This window comes from Phoxinus phoxinus, assembly GCF_949152265.1.
Source record: "Phoxinus phoxinus genome assembly, chromosome: 20".
NCBI lineage: Eukaryota > Metazoa > Chordata > Actinopteri > Cypriniformes > Leuciscidae > Phoxinus > Phoxinus phoxinus.
In genome coordinates, this window is record NC_136895.1 from 17,142,246 (window position 1) to 17,167,013 (window position 24,768).

Genomic DNA, 24,768 nt, shown 5'->3' on the forward strand with positions numbered 1-24,768 from the left:
CTGTCTGGCAAGGGCCACGCTGGAGGGCACAGGGTTGAGAGCTGGAATATGCTGAAGTTATGGCACTCATAAGTACAGCATTTGGACTGGACCTGGTTGGACCTTTCGAGGTATAGTTTTGCACACATTCACAGAGTTTGAGTCTATATGTGCATAATGCAGTTGAGTGGTATTTTTTTATAGCAAAAAGCAAATGACGATTCCCATCTGTCCAGATGAGCTTGGCCACATTGGGCTATGCCAGTCTCAAAAAGACAGATTGTCATGTAACGACTTTGAACAATCTCCTTTTCTTTAACTGGCACACTTACAAACAAGGTTTTGATGCTGGGCCAGTTGTTTGTAGTGTAAACATTTCTTAAATCTAATGGATCCTCCTCCTCCTCAAAAAAAGATTTAATCATGTTTAAAGTTGCATGGGTAACTGCTAACTTGGGTAGCACTGTAGACCGGTCAATGATCCGGCTTGTGGGTGACCCACTATCCCCGTGTTTGAATGCTGCGGTGTGGTCTGGAGAAGGTGAGGGCGTTGCCTTCTTAAGTGGAGACATCCTCTTGCAATCAATGAGCCCAGCCGGAATCCTCTTTATTGCAAATCCAAGCCATCCGCTGGCACACTCAGGTCCCATTTAACTCTAATTGTTTCCATCTTCCCGTGTCTAAATCTGCTTCCCCTGACAAAGATCCTCTTCTTTTGCTCTCTTACCCATTGACTTGGAATATTTTACCAATAGCAGGGCCTAGTACAAAACCATCATCGCAGGCCTACTGGTGTGATCAGTCTAAATCGTGATTAATTTCCCCTCAAACCAGGCCCCGGAACAAATGTTCCCCCTTTTTCGGCCGCACCGCCTATGGCTCTTGCTGAATGTGTACTGTTTGCTTGGACACAGTAAATAATTGCTACATTTTTCAGAATGTATCTATTTCGGCTGTGTGCTATTCACCTCGTTACGGAGCGTCAGTTCCTTGAAAAATACCCCACTTCAAGTAATAATTTCTGTACATTCTGGTTTTAAAACGGTACTAAACGTGTGCAGAGCAGGTGATGGCACAGGTGCGCCTCTGATGGCTGAAATCTGAGCTATCTGTGGGAGACCAGCCCTGATGGTCGACTGGGAGCATTAATGAACCAGATTAGGTGTCCCAGCAGAGAGTGGGGGGTGGGAGGCAAACTGGCCTCTCTGTCCAGATCAGACATTTTCAAGCAAGATCTAAACTCTGCATTACTGTGACTTGAGCTAACATAAGGAGAAACTTTTGTGAAGAAAGAAAAGGTTTGTTAAATAATAGACCAATGAAACGTGAGAGCCAGTGAAGCCTGTAAACGTCAGTCTGGACCTGCGTCCAGTCCAGCTGGAGATCTCTGGTTGAGCGGTTGCTCACTCTGGCCAGAGCTAATTTGTGTGTCAGGTTGGTCCGGGCCTTGTCGTCTATAAATATGAATGTTTCATGCTGTGGCATTTGGTACCCCCTACTGGTGCATAAATGAACTTTGCCCGCTGTACAAATGAGAACAATAGCCCATGTTCAGTTTCCTAAAACTTTTGGAGAGGATGAGAAAAGAAGAAACTTAGAAACAAGTCCAACTGTCCTTTTTCTTCTTTTCTTAAGTGAAACTGTTATGCATATGTATATATAAGCCCCTTATCCTTTAAGATAGTGACATCATTATCACCTGACCTTTCCATGGCATGGCTTCTCTCCCAACTTGCAGAGTTTTGCCACCGAAACCTTTGCCAGATGGCGTCTTCGCTCACGACTCCATCGGCTGATTTCCTGTTCTCCTCACCCCTTGCTCAGTGCGGTGTCAGGTAGACACTGTAAAAGGTGCAGGGGGATAGCTTTTCACCTGCTCCTTCTGTAGGACCCCTGCTGAGAGCAAGCTGTTCACCCAGTGCCCTCCTTCAAAAGGCACTGGTGCACTGACACACCTGTCCTCCTCTTGTTCCTCTCCCTGTCCCCACATTCAAGGTACATGGACACATATTATTGAACAATTTAAGAGTAAACATTGTAAAAATAGTATAGGTAGAAACCTATTACAGGTCGTATATATAAAATAGTACATTTCAAAAAAGAAATGTATACCGTTTCCTATAAGGTGCTTTAAATTGATTAAAAGTGACTGAAGACAATATAATGTTTCAAATAAATGCTGTTCTTTTGAACCTTTTAGTCATCAACAAATCCTGAAAAAAGTATTTCCACAAAAATATTAGGCAGCACAACTGTTTTCAACACTGACAATAAGAAATGTTTCTTTAGCAGCATTTCAGCTTATAATGATTTCTGAAGGATCATGTGACACAGACTGGACTGGAGTAATGATGCTGAAAATTTAGCTTTACCATCACAGGAACAAATTACTTTTTAAAATATATTAAAAAAAGATTGATTTAATTTAAAATTGCGGTAATATTTTGATACAATTTTGATCAAATACATTAATCTTTAGTGAGCATAAGATACTTTTTGACCCCAAACCTTTGAACTGTAGTATATGGCCCTGTTTACTCTTAATATTAAGAATAGTTTTCGTCAATCCGATCACAAATGGACAATGTTAAATACAGGTGTAAAAGGGGTCTATAACTTTTTATTCTTCTTATACAGGTAGTTGAAAATTCATCAAAAAAGATTCGACCGATTACTTTCGTAGTGTAAACGCTCATGCGGTCAAATGCGTTCGAACAGCCACAAAAGACCGCCTGCTCTCCGCTTACTGACCTAATGCGTAAACATTATAGGAAGTGCATTAGTGAGACGGTTAAAACTTGAAGACCTGAAGACCTTAGTTTGTTTTGAAGATGAAAAATGTACCAAGCACAATGTTCTCACCATTCCTGATTTCTAAGACGCAGTCACAATGTTTCGTGTGTTTCAGAGTAGAAACCAAAGCTGCTGCTCTCTGTATTTTTTTCCGAAATTCCGGTCGCGTTCATCTGTAAATTGCACAAGCTTATTTCATTCATTAGATTGAAATATCTGAAAATGCTCATACATCTAGACAAGTCAAGTCACCTTCATTTATATAGCACTTTTAACAATATAGATTGTATCAAAGCAGCTTTACAGTGATAATAGGAAATTAAAGTAATTGTTTTGTTTTGGCTTTACAGCAGCTCTAGATTAAAGTTATTGTCCAGCTAAAGTTAGATTAGATACCCACCCATATACCTTGAAGAAATCAGGACACAAGTGATTGAAAGTGGACAAAAGAGACTGATTTGTGTAACCGAGAATGTGTCTTACTCATCTACTTGTGAAACGCATTTTAACACCAGGTGTAACAGGGTCTATAGTGCACACGTTGTATGGACCAATTTGATGGCTATTTTGGAGCTTCTGGAGGTCTAGTTCTTGTTCACTTTAAGATTGGCCATGATGTTCTTCACCTTTTGACTTTTGGTTTAGACCGACATGAGGGTGAGTAAATGATGACAGAGTTGTACGTTTTGAGCAGGTCTGCCCGCACAGGGAAGGGAAGGTAGCAATACTCCAGTGCTGATTAGTTGGCTGTTGGTTGAGCCGCACCTGGAGAAAGTATGTCTGGAAGATCTCTTCAGAGAGAGGATGTTTATGAGTTCTACAGGCGTGCATTGAGCGGGGCAATGGCGTATTGGAGCATGCGGTGGGGCAAGTACACGTGCAGGACTGAGAGAGAAAGGAGGGGAGCCAGTCACTGTTTAGTATCTTTACAGGACTGTAGCTAATAAAACTAAACTGGACCTGAGGGGAAGCAGCTGAACTTCCTGTAGCGGTTGTATTTATTTATTCGGAGGGTCCGTTTCAGGTCCCCTGAGCAGCCAGTAAACAAAGAGCTTTCCTCTGCTCCAGATTGACTATTTTATTCTTATTTATTTATGATTTCCCTGAAACCACTTTAAGTTGCAACTTGATAGCTCCTAGCTTGTGAAAACGCTGGTTTCATAGAGATCCCCAAAAAAGATCAACTGGCCTGTCCCTTATTTCTTTTCAGGTCTTTTAATTCCGGCCCCTGGCCACTCACGCAAATAAATACCTTTCTTCTTAAACATACATTGGCTAATTAATCTATCCCATCTGCTTTGCGCTCTACATCACTTCCATGACACAGAAGTTTCCCGAAACAGATTTGGCTCATGTTGCGTTGATGACTCGGACACCATGAAGAAAACTGGAAAATAAAATTGAGCTGAATGTGCTTTACAAATAAACACAACCTGATGCTTTTCTATTTTTCACATGTCCTGCAAGAAGATTTTTTAAACAAAGGGAGGTATTCATAAGCATTACATTTTTATTTTTGTTATATTGCTGTTAAACTGATACCATGCTAATGCTATTTTAATCCTTTGATTTTCGATGAAAGATCATTCTGAGTAAAATTTTAAAATATGCTATTGTTTTCCTGTTGTTGAGAACAGATGATGCATCTGTGATCTTTGAGCATCTCTTGAGGAAACGGCAGGTTTCACAGACAGTTGTTTCTGGCTGTTGGAACATCTGGTCAGCCAAATGAGGATTTGTCTTTATTCCCATTGGTAATGGGAGTGAATGGTATAGTTGTAATATTTAAGGGAAAAGTTGTTTTTCGAACTTTATTTAACCCTGAAACAGTGTTTGGGAACTTGCTCCGGGGCTCGCAGTACAACATTCCCCGACACGACATAAAGATGGAACGTGGAAAAGTTTATTCAAGGAAAAGAAAGTTAACTATATCGTGATGCATTATTGAATTTTAGGATGTGCGGTTTCAAATGCGTCCAAAAACACACACATTATTTTCACAATTTAGCCTACATGATACGTGTTATTTAACATACACTTTTTTTTTATTTATTTTGTAGCTTTTGTCATTAAAAGGGGGAGGGGGAGAGAGAGGGGGGTGACAAAATGACAGAAAATGACAAAAGAGGAACATTGCAAGTATATATCTCTGTCATTTCCTTCTCTCTTTTTTATATGCAATCCTCCAGCAGACCCAGAAAGTGGCCTCGCACAACTGTTAGAACATGTGACATCACTCTGGCGGCTGTTTCTTCCAGAGGCTGGGCCTGAATATTCATGATGAGTGTATTCCCATGGCCCATTGGCTCCAGCTGTCCCGATATCAACCAACACACATACAAACTAACTCAACCCAAACACTGTTTTATTTTTTTATTTTTCAAAAATGTCCACTCAAACCACTGCCTGAACTTGATCTGTATCACTTATAATACTTTTTTGGATTGCCAAGATTGGTTTTATGATTTAGAACACTTTTTTTTTCTACTTTTAGCAATCTTTAGATTTAACGAGCTATTTGTGTAAGGTTTTGCTTTGCATAAAGAACAGATTACCACAATATTGGTGTTCCTCAAAAACCCTTTAATGCCCCCTCCTTGATGGCGGGGTCTTCTAAAGTCTTGTTTCTGAAGGTGGTCTCCGCAATACCCTGCATCATGATTCATGCATGTCCTTCCATACCCACTCTGCCCTCTGCCGGGTCACTCAGGGTGTAGATAAGAGGCAGCGAGGGCTTGCAGGAGGCCATTGCTGTAACCTGCTTATGACTGATTTTGCCAGGCTGACAGATGGTGCTGGAGCCGTAGTCAGATGTGCCACATCCTTCACAGGTTCCCTGGCCCTGTCATAACTCCTCCAGCAATACACTTGGCCTCTTTTGCCTGCCCGCGTACATGCCTGCTCTCACCGGGGACAGACTCAGTGCCAGCTGGGACTAGGACTCATTTCAATGTCCTCCTAGCTTTGATTTACAATATTAGTAGATCATTGGAGGTAATCAAAGTCCCTTTTAAGACAAGTCAGGTTGCTCAAGCCATATTCAATCCAATTCACATTTATTTGTAAGGCGCTTTTCACAATACATACCGTTTCAAAGCAGCTGTACAGAAAATGCATGTTTCTACATTACAGTTTAGTGTAATCTCTTATCAGAGTTGACGTGTGTCAAATGTCCATATGCCAGAAATGTACAGATCTAAGATAATACAAATCATGTAATTAGCTAACATCAATCATGTGTTCATTTAGGTAGAAACAATGAGCTCATTAAAGCAATTAAAAATTGTGATCATAATGATTACAATATATAGAAATTTGTCAGTTGTACGTGTTGATTCAGAGTTGGCATCTGAAGTCCTCACAGGAGATGGCGTCGTCTCTTCACAGGTGTTGGGTTATCTGAAATCTTCGTAAGAGGTTGGAAAAGCAAATGGAAAACAATTAGCGTAGCTGCTCTTCATACAATTCAAAGCAATAGATAATCGTGCATTTGATCTGATATAACTGAAGTGCAAGGTTATGAGATGTAGAGTATTGTGTGAATGCTTGGCTATAGAGATGTCTTTACTCTAGAAACTGGGAGAGTGTGTCTGAGCCCCGAACATTATCAGGAATGCTTTCCCATACCCCTTTTCCACCAAAGCATTTTGAGAGCCGGTGAGCCGGTGCCTACTCGCGAACCAGTTCTTTGTGTTTCGACAGCCAAAGAACCGGTTCTCGGCCAGGAAAATTGGTTCCAAAGCGGCACCAACTCTTTGCTGGACTAGAACCGTTCTTTTACCACGTCGTTGGCTGGATTATTGTGACCAACAACACGACGGGAAAGGTTGTGACTGCCATTGCTAAATAAAAACACAGCGCTAGTAGAAAGATAGTACAATGATTGAAGAAAGATCAGAAAGATGGATTCTAAAAAATTCTGGGAAAGCTAAGACGTATGGCGACGTACACAGTGACGTCGTTCGCTGACCTCTCTAGTAAGTGAAAAAACAAACAGGTTCTGAGAAGGTTCGTAAGTTGAACCAACTTTGAACCAGCACCAATTCCGAACCAGTTCTTTTTTGGTGGAAACGAGGTACCAGAGTTTCAGAGTCAAATTCGGTTAGATAATTAATAGTAACCAGTGTAGAAGTTGTTAAAATTGTGGTTATATGATTATATTTTCTTGACCTAGTAAGAACTCTAGCAGCTGCATTTTGGACTAACTGTAGTATGTTTAATGAGGATGCAGGACAACCACTTAGTAGAACATCCAGTCTAGAGGTCTTTTCTCCATTAGAAACAGAAAGCATGTTCCGTAGCTTAGCAATGTTTCTGAGGTGGAAGAAGGCAGTTTTTGTAATATATCAAATGAAAAATATTAGATTGGCAGTTTTTATTCTTTTTAGTCGAAAATGGTCAATATTACGATCAAAATCAGGAATATGATTTGATTTGAAGCTTTAAATTGTGCGACAAACCTGCTTTTTTAAGGCTGGTCCAGACTCCAGCAAATGTGCATTTAGGAGTTAAACAGACAGTTGGTCGGCTCTTTTAATTGTAAGACGGACTATAGACACCATGGGCCCTCAAACCCTCTTTTGGCATCAAAAAACTACTGTCAGGATTTACTAAAGACACATAGTATAAAATTTGCACTGAAATGGTGTGGACAGGGTTATTTTTTATTTTTGCAGCTGAACTTATTGCATATGCTTTTGTAGGAGTTTCCCTTTTAGTTGCAAAATTTATGGGAGGAGAGTATTAAATGAATCATGCAAGGTGATTTCCTAAGGTTTACTAGTGTTTGCGCCATTATTTACTGCCCGTCTTTAACCAGACACTAACTGGAAGATTGTGCTGTCCATTATGGAAATGATCTGGCTCTGTCTGTGTTCCTTAATTTGCTCGTAAAAGAGTTTTACGCTTTAGCATCGTCAGTAGATCAAGCGCAGAACGCTTTTTATAATTCCAGTTGTTGTTGTTTTTGCGCTCCCAAGCTAATTTGCCCTGTTTAGTAAATCTGGCTCCATATTTGGTGTTACGCTTTCTCCTGTTGTTGCCTTAACTTATAAGGAAAGGTATTTCCGTCTTAAGTGGTATTGACAGCAATATAAAGGCCAAAGTATACTTTGAATGTATTATTCAATGACTCACTCATAAATGTTTCATTACTGGATGAATCAGCGTTTTTGAACCAATCTTTTGAATGAATGATTCAATGACACAACACATTTTTTAACAGTCACTGGTGTAACAATGTAATGATACAATCGTTATTTGAAGCGCCAAGTTACTTTCAAAACTTGAGTTGCTCTATTTTGATCACTACTGTAGACATCAGTGTTTATATCTGAAGTGTAAACTTTTATCCTAGCACTTCTGTGATAATCGGAATATTTGTAACAGAAATAACCATACTGTGGTGTTGAAAAGATTGTTTGTGAAGCTGTTTCCTATACATGACAACCTCTCTCTCTGGGTAAGCAGCAGCACGCTGACATCACTTTCATTTAGGAATAGAATCGCATCAGTGTTTGAATCGAGATCGCGATCTTTTAACGATTAATCGTGCAGCTCTAGGGTTGAGCTTGGTTCATCATCCATCGATAGCTGGAGTAACTTTGGGGAGAGATGGGTGAACCAGAGGGAGGAGGAGGTTTGCTAATACAGGACCCAAGCCATGTGCTTTTCATTAAGTTGTGCGGAAATAAGTGCTGACCCACTCCTTCAAAAGGGCACATCCATTTATGCTGCAATGAAGAAAATTAGATACGGAGAGGTCTCAGGTAGCAGACAGAGCAAGAGATGGACCGCGTGCGCGTACAGGAACGGACAAGGGTGCAATCAAACACACACGCTGTGCGTCAGCTTTATTGAAAGTGAAGCTGAAAACTAAACACTTCCTACGGCATTCCTCTCTAATTTGTCCAAGGTCTGTGTGGTCTTCCTCGCCCGTCACCTTCGCTCCCTTGAGTTTAGATCCTCATGTTTTTACACCGTCACACTTTCGCTCCTGCCGTATACAGTGTAGCTCATGTTACACTTTAGAGTTTAGCAAGTTGTGTGCCATAAATCCTCTTTCATGGTGTTAGTCATTTTATCATTTTAATATAATTTCATATAGAGCATATTTTGTAGCTGGGGGTCAATGAACTACATCTGTCCCTCATTTTTATTCTGTTTAATGTTAATTATTATTAAATTATATTATGTGATTTTATTCTAATTATATTTAATATTTAATTTAATATTTCCAAATTAACCATTTGTTAGTGCAATACAGCATTTATTTAAAGATCTGTCCAGTATGTCTCAAAATATATATTTTTTATATATTACATTTATAATGGTATTATATTTACTTTTTATATAATTGTATATTTATATGTACAGTACAACTCCCCAAATGTGCAACTCCCTTACATCCACTTTTTCATTCCGTTTAACACATACAGATCATTCTAATATGTCTGAAGCAACTAAGCTTTTTCTACAAATCCTTCAATACCATATTTAAACTCTTTTCAGAGTCGGAAAGTACCGAAGAACAGCATGAAACTTAATCTAAGATTGTCGTGAGACTGATGAAACTCGCACACACTCGCCCTGTTGCTCCCCTCGCACCCCTCACTGGACTGGTGAAGTAAATGATGTTGTCCCTCTGTACCAATTCTCCACCTGTATTCTTCATCCCCAGCTGAAGTCTTTGTAGGTTTGTACCCTGGCCATGTTCATCTTCCTCCTGCTCTGGCAAGGCACTCCATTCATTTACTTGCCCGTCATTGCTCTTCAGGAGGCTTTAAAGGAACACGTTTACACACGAAGACTAGACCATAAAGGGATGTGGATGAGCTTACATTTACTTGTATGTTCTGCTCTCACTAATATATCATAGTCCAACATTTACAGCAAGGGTCACATAGTTGCTTTTCCATATAAGTACATGTAGGGTGTGTTTATATAAATAAAAGGAGCCAGAGAAAGGCAGCATATATGATATGTTTGAGCATTATACTGGAATTCCTCCTTACATATGAACACATCTGTTCTCAGATCATAGTGCTTCTGCGTTCAAAGATGTTGCTGGGAGTGTTATCCATGGGATTTATTCTGGAAGCCATGCAATCCTGTCTTGACCTAAGGAATAGTATTAAGGAGAACTAGAAAGAGCTCTGTGCAGAGAAAAGAGCAAGTTCATACTGCAAAGTTTGTCTTTGCTGTAGTTTAATATTAACATTTAATAAATAGAAAGGCTTGCTTTTTTGCATATCAATATTGATGTGTTTTGTAGATTATATAGAGCATAACAGTCCAATTTAATTGCTCTATTTTAGTGTAATTGCCGTCCTTGACCATTAGAGGGAGACATTACTCTAAAACAGAAGTCAAAGTCTTACAAGCACATTAATGGTTCCAAATATTTTTTGGGGGGGGAACATGTGGATGTTTTTTGTTTTATACTATAATATTTATTATATAAATGTAAGATACAAGTTTTTATACATATAATATTATTGTTTAAAATAATATATGTCATAATGAAGCATTTTATTGAGAATGTATCTTTAATGAATATTAAAGAATTAAAGAACTTGGAAATTAATAAAAAAAGAAAAGAAAAAAAATATATATATATATATATATATATGTATATATACTGTATGTGTGTGTGTTGTGTGTTGTGTGTGCCCCCCCCCCCCCATGTGAGATCACCAGAAAAGCATCCATATTCTTTTTTGCCCCTTCCCTTCTTTCACCGTATTAATACATTACAGTATGAACCACACATATCAAACAGAAATAAATCCCTCTCCTCCAGTAAATAGAGATAGACAGATCCACATGGCAAATGAAGACATAACACACATAGCTGCGAAAAGCGGATTTCACGTGTTCTCTCTCTTTTTCAGTGGGATATTGCCAGTGTGGGTTTGATAGAAGCACATGTTGTGGGAAGATAGTGAAGCCACAACAAAGGCGGCCCTGAGTGGAGGCAAGCAATGGTGGTTCCCTTGGCAGGGCCGGGACCCTCTTCATCCCTGGCACTGTCGGCATGAGTTAGTCACACCACAGGAGAGGGCCCCGAATGGCCTGTCTGTCGCAGATGGGCACAATAGGCCTGGCACGGCCTCATACCTCTGATCGCAGACATGAAAGCCTAATGATCGCGCATCAGCCACGATACTCTAAAAATCATTGACTGCGGAGCGCGTCATCGAAATGACTGACGGCACCTCGTTGATGCTCTGTCTGCAGCTTAAGCTGATTGTCAAGTTGAAATTCTCACGTCACTTATGTCACTAACATAATACTTGCTTTTGATTGGTTGATGAAAATTCTACGGTGTGCCGTTATTTTCCAGTAAACGCACCACTAAAAGGTCTGTCGACCACATTATGGTTCCATATCACTCGGCCAAATGATTTCAAGGGTCCTTACAACCAACAAAAGCAAGTGAACAAAATCCCACAAACACACTGACCAAGAAAAAAATACTTTCTCTCTCTCTCTCTCTCTATGCACACGCGAGCATAGAAACCTTTTTTTTTTCCGATAAAGCTTGAAACTCAAATTATTTGATAAAGTAGTTCGCAACTGTGAAAACTTTGTGTTGTGGCCACATTACCACCTTGGGTGTGCATTAATTTTCAATGATTCAAAAGCCTGTCATCAATTATTCCTTCATCCACTTTAGCTGCTTTATTGGACTGATATAAGAGAGACAGGACATTTTTGAAGCGAGAGTGTTGAACTGGTGTAATTTGCATCTACTCTTCGTTGCTAGTGATCAGTAGATTCAGATTTTACTGAAGGATTTTCACTGGCGTAATATGGGAATTCGCATGCTGAGAGCAGAGCGTGTGTATGATTTCCAATATGATTGATTTATTAAGTTAATTTATTAAATTAATAATTTGTTCTTTTTGTTTTTGTTGTGATAGTCTTTTTTTCCCTAGTGTGACGAATATCCGAGTGGAACGGCTTCTCGAACAAGACAAAATGTAGGGCGGGAACTTAATTTCGTCCATTGGGAATTAATTGGATAGTTTTGGTTTGCTATTGGTCAACCTCATGTGAGTGACAGGTTGTCCCGCCCTTGCGTCAGTAAATGCGTCACTGCAAGAGGGAGGGGAAGTTATTTTGATTAAAGATTATGAGGGCATATGAATTAAAACAATTAAATAAGGATGTGCACGGATAAATCATTTATAATAAATACTGCAATATTCCCTAAAAACAAGAATTTTCTCTTTTTATTTCAAGGCGAACAAGAATTTTCCATAATGAAGTGCCTGGATGCGAATTTTGCATGCTTCAACTTAAATAATGCAGTAAATTGATATATTTTTATATTTTGTTATATTTAATATTACAATGAGAATGGTGGTAATTAATGGTTCCCATTTTCACAGAAACCAAAAAAAAAAGTCACAGAATTTTAAAGATAAATAAATAATGTAAAAAAATAATGTAAATGAATAAATAAAACATGTCAAAATTCAAAACTTTGCTATTAAATACATCACATGATGCGATCTCAAACATAAAAAGCTGAAATAAGCACACAATAAACTTTTAGAACGATATAAAGGGAAAAGACAGGAAATGATTGAAGAGAAAGATCAGTCTTGGAATGGCATGATTCGTGTCTACACGCTGTCACTGTAGTGATCAACAGAGTCCGCTTGTATGGAAGGATTTTCAGTGGTGTAATAAGGGAATTCTCTTGGGATCATCCTTGTAGTTAATTTTCATCTCCGTCACCTGTCGGTTCCTGCACGCTGAGAGCCGAGCGTGTGTATGTTGGGAGAGGGAGTTGTTTCCATATCCAGCTGTGTGCTCCGAGCTGCAAATCCTTCCCTCTTCGTTCTTCCTCCCCGCCAGCCAAGAACAGCTGTCAGGTGTCTCGTAGTGTTTTTTAAAGTGTTTAGGGTGGGTAGGTTGCCTTGCACATCTGTTTGTCTGTGTATGTGCGGCTGTTTGTGTTCGTGATGCCTTTGCGTTCTCACCGCGACTCTCTCCATTGATGTTGGCGTCCTCTATGCGTGCTGAATGAACGCACGTATGCGGTGAACAGTGAGCATGCGGTCTGGTGTGCTCCTGGCGGTCTGTGCTGCGATCAAACAGAAGGAATGAGGGGGAGGGTGAAAACGTGTTATATATACCCAGCATATGCCTGGCTATTTCAACAGCTTGCATATGGACCGTACTTGCCTGGAGGCTTGTTTTTAAGAAAGACTCTCCGTGAGTTCTGGACGTTGCTGGACATGTGTGTGGCATGATTTCTTAGAACTGATTTTTTTTGGAATTCCCACATATTCAGTTTACGGTTGCTCTGATTTTTGCTGATGTATGTTTTAGTATGACTGATAATCAATATAATTGCCAATATTATTAACATTCTGTTTTTTTTTTGTTTTTTTTATAAAATGAGAATTTTTCATGCCTCAATTTAAATAATTAAAATACATTTAATATACATACAAATAATGGAAAATGCAGGATTCCCACGGTTCTAGGAACCTGGAAATGTCGCTGGAAAAAAATAAATTTAAATAAATAAATTCAGGCCTGAAAAATAATTTAAAAGATTAATCTCAAAAATGTCATAAAGTTATTAATTTTGGTACTAGATACATAAATATTTTAATGATCTGAAAATGGTGGATAGCTCACGGTTCCCACATTCATGGAAAACTGGAAAAATAGTTTTGAAATAATGATTTTCAAGCCTGGATTTTATTTTAAAATTAGTAATGTAAAGTCATTGAATGCTTTATATAAAGTACCGGTATATATGATTTATTATGCACAGCTCTCAAATATTTAATCAGCTAGAAATTACTCTTTGTGAGTTCAATCTGTAATTTTTTTTCTTTATCATAAATACCTTGAAAAGTCTTATGCGTTATTAATGTTAAGTATAATTTTTCTAATTATACTTAACTCTTAAATATAAATCACCATTCAAAAAGTTGTCAAGAAATCTCTTTTGCTGCATTTACTTGATCAAAAATACAGTAAAAACAGTAATATTGTAAAATATTATTACAAATAACAGTTTTCTATTATAATACATTTTGAAATGTATTTTATTCCTGTGATTCAAAGCTGAATTTCTTCGGTGTCACATGATCCTTCAGAAAGCATTCTAATATACTGATCAGCTGCTAAAAAAAAAAAAAACATTTCTTATTATTGTTATGAATGTTGAAAACAGTTGTGCTGCTTAATATTTTTGTGGAAACCGTGATACTATTTTTAAGGATTCTTTGATGAATAGAAAGTTCAAAAGAACGGCATTTATTTCAAATAAACAGTAGAGATGTCTTTACTGCCAATTTTGATCCATTCAAAGTGCTCTTGCTAAATAATAGTATTAATATCTTTCAAAAAACAAATACTGACCCTAATTTCTTTTTATTGTATTAGCAAGAAATTGTGCTTTTTGAGTGCATTCTCTAAAAATCCATATGCAGAAACTTTTGTATATTCAGTAATCATTGATACTTTTCCAGGCAATTCATCAAAATTGACCCTACTTTTGGTATCAGCCTAATTAAATGCCAAAAATAAAATTTAATTAAACAATATATCTTGCTTCCCTTTAAAAAAAAAAAAATTAATAAAAAAAATCTGCACTTAAGTTTTTGTTTCCTACTTGACGTCACATCATCCCTGTGTGGTTTTAAAAGAAGACGATTGTAACACACACAGTCATCAAGATACTCTACATGGCTGTGTGTGTGTGTGTGTGTGTGTGTGTGTGTGTGTGTGTGTGTGTGTGTGTGTGTGTGTGTGTGTTTCCTGTCTTCTCACACCGTCGTAAGGCCCATCTGTCTCCTTTCACTCCTCTTTATTCTCACAACTGCCTCTCGTCTTATCAAGGCCTCTGTCTGCAGCGCACCGCACTCATTAGAACCGTCGTAAGCACCACTCTTCATTAATCTACGCCCGTTTAAACGCCACATCAGTCCTGTTGTTCACAGTATTTGTGGCGCTTGGAGGAAACAGTTTTATTTATTGAACAACACACAGCGAATGCGAGTCGAGTCGTGCCTGTTAGCTTGTGTTTGTGAATGAGGAGCTGTGCAGGCCTGACTCACAGATCTCCCGTGTGTATGTGTGTGAGGGAGAGAGAGAGGGGTTTACTGTGGGCCAATCCTGGCCATATTCCAGCGCTGGCATCTCAGTGGCAGCAGGTGGAGCCCACTGCTTCCAAACCAGCACCAGCACTCCTCCCCCACCCCGTCTCACCCTTACCAACACAAACACATTCTCTCAACGCTGACTGAACAATGGGGATTTTCAAGTCGTATAGTTCTAAAAAAATTACAAAATGGTTTATTTCAATTATATTTTTTTTTACAAAAATTAATTAAATGAACATTCCAATGAAATTAAAAAGTTGCTGCCATAAATTTTTCAAGTACAATCAACTTGGATGATTAAGTAATTTCAACTTAAATTACATTAAACTGACTTTAAAAATTAGTTGAATTTTGTATAACTTACAATTTTTTTAATTGCTGAACTTATTTTGATGAGTTAAAGCAATGTAAAAACATGTTGTCGTAACTTATTGATCATATAAGTGTTTACAAAAAAGTTAAGCTCACTTGACTGCAATTGTGACATGCAGTGTTGTTATTTTTGACTAAAAACAAACACTTTTAAGAAATTGTTTTCATTAATTGAAATAAGGCTGAAATTAAATATAAACAGTCGATGAAGAACTTAAACTTTAAAAACGTACGTGAAAAATAGAGAAGTATCCTCAAAAACTATAGGCCTGACTGAAATAAAAAGACTGACTGAAATAAAATAAGTTTGAGTTGAAGTACTACAATTAGTGAAACTAAGAACTGAAATAAAAATTAAATCTTAATAGAAATATTATAAATAAACATATATAAAAATACTATAATAGTATTTAAATAATACTAAAACAACACTGTTGGCATAATGTCGATAACTTCAAAAATGATTGTGTCCCTCATTTCTATAAAAAAAACAAAAACAAATATCAAGGCACTTACAAAGGAAGTACATGGGGCCAATTTTTTGAGGGGTTAAACGCAGAAATATGAATCTTATAATTTCATTAAAGTACTTTGATTCAATTCTTCTGCTGGAACTTGTATTATTTGAGCCGTAAAGCTGTATAAACCATAATTTTACAGTTGTTTTAGAATTTTTGTGGCGAGTTAATAAGTTTTGATAACATGTTTTACATTGCTTTAACTCATCAAAATAAGTTAAGCAATTTTCAACTTTTTTTATGTTATACAAGATTCAACTCCTTTTATTTAAAGTCAGTTTAATGTAATTTCAGTTGAAATGACTTAAACATCCATGTTGATTGTACTTAAAAAATGTAAGGCAGCGCAGAAAAGGTCAGTAAAGGATTTTATCACACTGAAATTATGTTACCACTCATATTGTTTATGTTTTGTGGCTGTACTAATAAACCTGTGAATATTTTAACACTTACAAACTGGCCAGGTTAATTTTCCATTGTATCTGCCTCGCTGTAACAGATTTTTTTCTTTTAAGAAATTAATTTTCGGAGGTAATCAAGACTGTCAACACTTATGGTTAGTAGGTGATTTTTTTTTCTCTCAAAAATATGTAAACACTCATATTGTTAACATCTTTTGCCTATACTATACGCAATTCACTTCCATTTTGAAATACATTTTTGGACATAATACACAGTATACATTAACTTGTACTGAACCCAGAATAGTTCTCTTTAATACATTTCTCCCATTTTATACATGTTTTCCGTCCCGTTTTAAAAGTCACCTGTCGTTTTGTAGACATGCAAACTGAGTGTATTAAAGCTTCAGCCTATTTAAAAGCACAATAGAGGTAGAGTAAGGGGATCCTCTGTCGTGTTTCTTGTTGTTTATTCATAAGGCCGGCTTGGCAAAGCCCCGAAGGCAAGCTGCTATGGTGCTGGATAATGTTATTACCCTCCGGCTGCCTAATGAGAACTGTAGCCCCGGATCCAGCGACTCCACACAATCCCCTCATCCACCCCCCGTTCCACAAAAATCCTGCCCCACAGTGCCGAAGCTCCAGGTGTGTGCCGTCTGAGCGTGGGACTCCCGAGCTTACATTTGGATAGCCACCGAGTTTATCATTCCCAAACACCGGCCTCATTTGAGTGAACATAAAGAGACAAATGCCTCTTTTTAAATACAAACGAGAAATGTTTGTCCTGATTTCCAGCATTTCTTTATTGCAGTGCACGTGATATTTGACAACATTCAGAAGCGGTTTAAGTTCAGCATTGATGGACAAAGCACTCTTGCTGAACTGGAAGGAGGGCTCACGGTTACAGGCGCTCAGACCGGATATCAAAAGGGCTTCTGTATAGAAAGATCACCCTCTTGTGGCTTTTAATGGAATGCAAGAAAAAAAGGTGAATTAGTTACACATCTCCAGTTCACTCTCCAGATTATTCAGAATGAAGCCAAACATTAGTTTGAACTGTATAGTTTCGCTCTGCATTGGCTTTTCATTATTTCATCATACACTGTAAAAAATTATGATCAATAAGCTATGACAACATATGTTTTAACATTGCTTTAACTCAAAATAAGTTAAGCAATTTTCAACTTATTTTTTTATGTTGACAAGATTCAACTTATTTCTTTAAATCAGTTGAATGTAATTTAAGTTGAAATTACTTAAACATTCAAGTTGATTGTACTTAAATTTAAGGCAGCAATTTTTTTTAACAGTGTATATTACTAAATATTCTATATATTTTGGACACCATTCATTTGACCGATGAACTGCTCTGAACATGGTTCAACAAAAACGTTGATCATATGTATTATAATTATTACTTGTATAAAATAATACAGTAGTTCTATTACAATAATCTGGAATTATCATATTATTCTTACCATTTTGTACTTTTATTTATGCTTACCAAACATATTTTCCACACAAAATATGATCCATTTACTATTTAAATGCTCTAAGCAGCGCTTTTGACAAAGTGATCCCATTGTAATTTATGAATTATATTTTACAAATGTGTCTGAAAATGTAAGGTTGACTTATGGGTGCACACACACTTAGTTAAGGTACAAATAGATGTTGATGTTGTTTCGAGTCCTGTCAGTTCAGATCACAACCTCTAGGTGGAGTCTCTACCTATATTTAATGCCTGATCCGATAAAATGGAGGAGGAAGTCGGGCTAAATCAATGAGCATCGAGTCTATTATAAATAATAATTTATATTCTAAATCATATTTATAATGATAATAACGACGATTATAATAATAATAAAATGCATAATGGTTTTTATGACAAAATATTTTGGTATTATATGCATGAGGTAATATGGTGATAAATCTTTATTTTAATAATAATAATAATGGATAATAATATGATTGTTTATTTACTTAACTTGTAATGCATATTTTCACTCTTTTGGGTTTAAATGGTAGCATCATTTTATCTAGGCTATCTGTATATATTATGGTAATATAATTGTATCTATCTATTTGGATGTTATATTATTTTATAGGCTATGTTATATTATTTCACATTTACCTTTACAAAAACATATTTTCTTTATTGCTCATTTTTTAGTGGTCACTATGGTTACAGGGAAAGCACATTTTTCACATGAGATTTATTCATCTTTATATGGATATGTCGCTATAATTTCCCTTAACTCATTTGCAATGTATGTTTTATTGTTTTGTTATATTTGAGTATGATTTGAGCTGGAACTGCTAATAATTTTACAATTAGTTTTCAACTGACGCATCCTGCATAAAGTGTCTACGGGTGATTTTGACAAGAATCCCTTTATGCAAACTACAATCATTTAAATATGTCAATATTTCGAGTTGCTGCTTTAATTTATTTGCATATGAATTAAGGCACGTACTTTATGAAAAGTGCACGCGAATATACATTTTCAAATGCAATATTGACACCTTCCGAATTTTTTCGTGATATACACTTAAAAAAAAATTATAATGGAAATGGTCATTTATAAGTTCCCGCAGCTATAGGCTATCAATTTAGATGTGCTAACTTTATTGCTTTTAGCTAATATTAAAGTGATAAACAATATTAACTCATTGATAGCCAAATAAATAACCTTCTGCGTTATTTAGGCTACACTTTTTACACAATAAGTTTGAGGGTGGTTTTTCATTAGATGGCGATCTAATGCTGAGTTTTAAGCATTTTTACCCCTGAAGACTATCGAGATGTGCAGCGAAACTTCAGCGCGCACTTTTTTCCCTACACACACACACACACACACACACACACACACACACACACACACACACACACACACTCTCTCTCTCTCTCTCTCTCTCTCTCTCTCTCTCTCTCTCTCTCTCCCTCCCTGTCTCTCTCTCTCTCACACACACACACACACACACACACACACACACACACACACACACACATTTACTCATACAGACTGGCATCGATGTGCTTTCTCACCCGCCCGAACGGATTCTTAAATAAGACCTCGCATATGTAGGCTATTTTCTTTTTCTTCTTCTTTTTTATTTTATAAAAAAGTGATTTGTACTCACGTCCATCACTCAAGATGAGGAAAAGGTCCATCCATGTTGATTAGGTGCCTTATAGCCTACCTGATTTGATCCCGTGACTTAAAAATGAGCTGAAAATGCACCATAAAACCCAAATTCTGGTTTCGTTCGAAGAGTTAAATCCCTAGTTCGCTCCGTTGTCCTTTACACACTGCAGTTTTTGCCTCGTCTTTGCCACTCTGCCTCCAAAAGCCTTGGCACAGTTGCCTTGGCATTCAGTAGCTTCTCCTAGAACTTGGCAGAAAATGCTATAAAGGCGTCTCTAATGTCTGTCACAATTAAACGAGACAAATATGTGCATTTTAGAATTTTATTATAAATGTAATTATTTTATCGTAAAAGTTTTTTTTGTTTGTCGAGATTGAATGCTTGGTAACATTCGTCTTGCCTCATAAACGATCAATGGAAAATAAACCTGAATAAACGGTGTAGGTTTTGTAACTCGTTGTTTAGAACACAACAATTTTTTGTTCATATATTCACTTTTTTATATAAATATAATAGGCTACCACAATTTAAAATAGGACTACTGTCTATATAGAGTCTGAATTAAATGCCATATTTAAACCTTAGTGTTATCTAATAGATAACCTAGATAATCGTCCAATGGCATTAATTTAAACATTTTCAAAGTGAATATAAAGTTTGACACAGAATGTCGTAAATTTCTCTAATCTACATATATTGTCACTGATAAAAAATAATAATATATAGCCTACTAAACTGCTTTTTTTGTTTGATAGTTTTCAGCTCACCTGACTCTTCCCGCCAACTTAGAGTTCGTCATCAGGCCTATAGGCGCTGTTCAGCCAATAAGTGCTGAAATGCGTAAATCTAAATTAAATTACGTCTGAATGTAAGGCTGTAATAACTTTGAATTCAGACCTAAACACATTTAGGCCTGAGTGGGTATTTGAAGATGCTCCACACATCAACAAATATTTGATATTTATTAGGCTACATTTCATTTCTGAAAACATTACAGTGTGAAAATCTGATTAGGCCTATTGGATTCATTAATTCAGTTCTCTTGACGTTTCTAGACCGTGTTGAAGTTTTGTAAAGGCTGCATGATTAAATACAGGTGGCTTTAACCTTTTCGACACGCGGTTCATGTGTTTAAATTAACGCTGCCACGCGACTCCCTTTTCATGACTTCACTAGCGAGACGACGAGAAACGTTCTAAAGTTCCCATTCAAATTAGGATTGTTGCAACTTTTGTTCTACAGAATGCAGTTAAGAACAGACCTGTCAATATCCAGGAGTGAAGAATCTTTTTTTTTTTTTTTTTTTTTGGACAACAGCAAGAACCAGTTTTTCTTATAGGTAAAAAAGTGTTTAAGGGTCATTCGTTCATTTTTCAAGCAAATTTCTTTAGTTTTAAATACTCTATCAGAGAAGGTCTTTAAGTGCTAGGCTACATTTCATTGCAACCTCAAGTTAAATTGAAGAAAACTATATAATATATAGGTCTACAAGATTGACAGGATTATAGTTCAGCTATCACTTCCCTTTTGCTCAAGGTCAAAACAATACAATATGTTGAAATATATGAAAGAATAAATAGGCTAATTAGTATTGTATCTATTATTTTTCCTATTTAAATAGTTTTTTTAGTAGCCTACATCGTAAAGTATGAAACGACACATGTCGACATCAGGTCTGACTGACAGTGTGGCACAGATTGCATTCTCGTCAGGCTGTCAAAAAAAAAAAAAAAACGGAAGTCTGATATCATGAAGATAAGCGCTCCCTCTCTCTCTCTCTCTCTCTCTCTCTCTCTCTCTCTCTCTCTCTCTCTCTCTCTCTCTCTCTCTCTCTCTCTCTCTCTTTTCCAAATCTAATTTATTTGTGTTCCGCGAGGCTGTATACCGAGATCCCGAGTGTCTGTCTAGGAATGGTTGCTGTCACATGCGTGCGTGCGAAACTTGCCCAATAGCGACGGTACTGTGAGCTTTGAATTTCAGTGTTTTGCCCAATCACAGAGTAGCTCATGAAAACACCAGAGGGACGGACCTGCACCTGCAGCATGTTAGTGTGACTATGAGTTGCGAGCATAATTAATATGCAGTTTCCTATAGTTTTTATCACACACAGTGTTATGTTAATTATCACCTATTTTGCATTTGACAAAACGCACCTTGGTGTTTGTTTCACTGTTTAATGCTCATAAATCTCGATCCATGTACGCACATCATGCTTGCTTTCTGGAATATAGTGTTTTTTATTTATTTATTTCCCCAACAGATTGATATCTCGTTTAGAATACCATCCTGTATTTCTGAAACGCTTTCTGTAAATGGATCCGTTTTCTAGGGGGCGCCCGATTGACTTACAGCGAGAGTAGTTGCATGGTTAATAATAAAACTGTGTTGAGTTGAGTGCCAACCAAACTAATTACACGAACCAGGTTTTCTTATTAATGATGTTTGCACGTACGGCACACGTGATTAGAAACATAACATTGCATTGGCAGTCGCTTTCTTGTCCATCAGTGTCCACCTTGTTTTTAAATCATGATGACCCTGTTTAGGTTTGACGTTTTTGAAAACATGCAGTTTCATTTTGTGGCTCTTTGAAATATCAAAATCCCAGATATAAATAGGCCTATTAATTATAGGCATATGCTGTTAAGGAACCTGTCAGCCGCATATCAGTATACGTTCATGACGAGGCTCACAGAAGTGAAAGATGATACTGAAAACATTGGTGCTTTAACTGGCCGTTTCAAAATATTGTAAAACAATACTGATCACGTGCAGATAGAAATACTATAGCCTACTTGGGGTCGAACAGACATATTACGTGAGCATGAAGAAAAAAATCAACATTGGTTTATTGCAGAATGTTTTTTGTTGTTGTTGAATAGCGATTTGTCCTGAGAAATTGGATCTATTCAGTTCGTTTTAGTGAATCATAAACATTGCGGGGTCAGTATAGTACGATTAGCCTACTGAATAAATTAGTTATTTTTACTTGATTAAAAACACTTGAGCGCGAACAATTCCGATTCCCAAATGAATGACTCATTTGAGCCGATTCTTTTTAGTGAATCAACTACATACAGCAATTCCCAGACGATTGACTCTTTTGAACTGATTCTTTTAGTGAGTCAAAATAATTATCAATAAGTATGAATCTCGCGTAGCCTACTAACTAAAGTTATTGCCTTCGTCATACCCGTCTCGAAATGAAGCAAGAACTGTAATTAAGGCTCGTGAGACTTCATTAATTTACAGATTGGTTGTTCGTCTTACGCATTAAGCATGTCGCTATAATCAGTCATTTTTTATTATTAAATGTTGTTAAATTTTACTTTACTGCATTTAGTGCTTTTAAAATGTATTTAATATGCAGGTAGAAGCAGTTATTGGATTGCACTCAGCATAGGCTACTGCGCTTAATGTATTGCTGATATGTTGAATCTGAAATGATTTTATAATTTGACGACACACTACTGAGGACAGTGAATGCACGTCTTATTATTCCAAACGTTTCTTTATGTAAAGTAGCCTACTCGTTTATTTAGGCTTTGTGTTTTAAATAAAGCGGTAAAAATTCGGTGCATAGAATGTCAAAACATGCAAGTTAATTTAAATGCATTATCACACTTTCTGCATTAGCCTACAATACTTGATGTTTACGACTTGCAGCGGCATTGGGAGTGCATATTTCTCCTGTCCCGCATGTGTATGACTCTCGTGCCGATATTGAGGGCGCTGTGCTGATGGGAGAGCCCAAGAGTTTGAACGGGAGCTTCGTCTCAGCGGACTCGAATCGTGCGCGCTTCACTTTTTTCCCTCCCTCTCTCTCTTTCTCTCTCTCTCTCTCTCTCTCAGGTCGAAACTAACCACGACACAAGTGGCAGCTTTTGCAACAGGGGGTTTTAAGGATATTACAATCTTCCTAAGCATGCCGAGCCCTCCTCGCTGCTCGTAAATCCGCTTCAGTTTTGCTTCGCACCGCCACATGCCTCACGGCGGATGCAAGCGCGCGGCGCGGCGCTATAAGAGACAGCGAAGAATGAATCAAACGCGACTTTTGTAACGCATCCGGACAACTTTTTCTATCTTTTTGTTTCTATTCAAATGCCCGCAAGATGAAATAATCGCTCCTTTCGGCGGTTCATCACCACAGTTTCACTCATGGCTCTGTGAAATCTCCGTGTACTGTACTTCCATCCATCCGTCCGTCGTCGGGACTTTTCTCTTTGCTGCAGTTGATGATAATGCCGAAAGTTTGGATATACGGCTTTAACAGTACAGTACAGTAGATGTGTGTAACTCGAGGCGGGGTTAAAGTTCAGCTCTATGGAGCGCTGAAGCGTCGCGCGCACTTCGCAGAGTTGGAAATGTGAAAGCAAGAAGCAAGGCTTTATTTTCCCTCTCTCCCTTCTTCTCTGTCTCTCTTTTTTTCTCTTTTCATACACACATATACATACACAGCCCATACATTCACACATACACACCCTCACTCACACACACACACATCACACACACACGCACACACACAACATCGCCTATTCAAGAGTTAAAACCGACAGATATGTATTCTCCGCTATGCCTAACACAGGTAAGTGACATTTTCGTCTATTATTAACTCTGTTTGTTGTATTTGAGCGGTGTCTTTGGTCGGGACAGCACGGATAGGGGCTAACCTTTGCTTAAGACAAGTTACTTAGTGTGTAGTAAGGCATTTCTGCTCTGACAGAGCCAACTGAACTACCACATGGCGTATGGCGCCCACCTCACACACACATATATGTTTCTTATGCACATTTATATTCAGTTGTATTTTATTCTAGCCGCTTTTGCGTATGGAGAGACGTTGATTTTATGTAGCAAGTTAAGCTTTAAATAGTGCTGTGCATGAAAGAAAACGTTACTCTAATCCTGCAGAGTCAACGTTATGCACAGTTGCTTTGGTTACACTGTTAAAAATAAAGTTATTTAACAGTTTCAGCAAAAAAACCTCTGTAAATAAGTTGCTTTAGGTCTTTCCTTTTTTTTGGAAAAGTTTTTGATGTCACATTTGTAAGCTTTTCAGACCAGTACACTGGACTTTAAAGTTCTTTAAAGCACCAGACATCTAAAGAAATGCAAAATAAAAAACTATTTGCAGGACTTTAAAATGTTCTACTGTGACATCAGACTGTTTTTCTTGTTGGTTCTAATAAGGAACTTTATTTTTTATGAGTGTGACCATTTAAGTTTAAAACAGCACACACATTTAAAGCACATTTGAGATCAGAAGTCATATTTAGTTGCTTTTTACTATTAAATATCAATACAACTATGTCGTTTACAGTTTTAACTTTTGTTTAAACCAGCTTCCAGCAATAATTCTGCTATCTTTTATGAGACTTTTTCTTCTCAAGTTATCAGAAACTCTTTGATGAGATTTTTGCA

The 24,768-nt window shown here is 37.4% G+C and overlaps 1 protein-coding gene across 8 annotated transcripts in view; it reads left to right on the plus strand.

Annotated features, from left to right (window-relative positions):
* nfia (nuclear factor I/A) overlaps positions 1 to 24,768 on the plus strand; it is a 151,646-nt gene that overhangs the window by 14,412 nt on the left and 112,466 nt on the right. For 3 of the 8 annotated variants that reach the window (XM_079592163.1, XM_079592162.1, XM_079592164.1), the window contains exon 1: positions 23,102 to 23,932. The exons of 4 other annotated variants lie outside the window; for them this stretch is intronic. In XM_079592163.1, coding sequence (XP_079448289.1) covers positions 23,906 to 23,932 — 27 coding nt within the window. In that variant the 5' untranslated portion in view covers positions 23,102 to 23,905. Of the gene's footprint in view, positions 1 to 23,100; positions 23,933 to 24,768 lie in introns of those variants that run through there. One more of the 8 variants, XM_079592161.1, reaches the window with a different exon arrangement.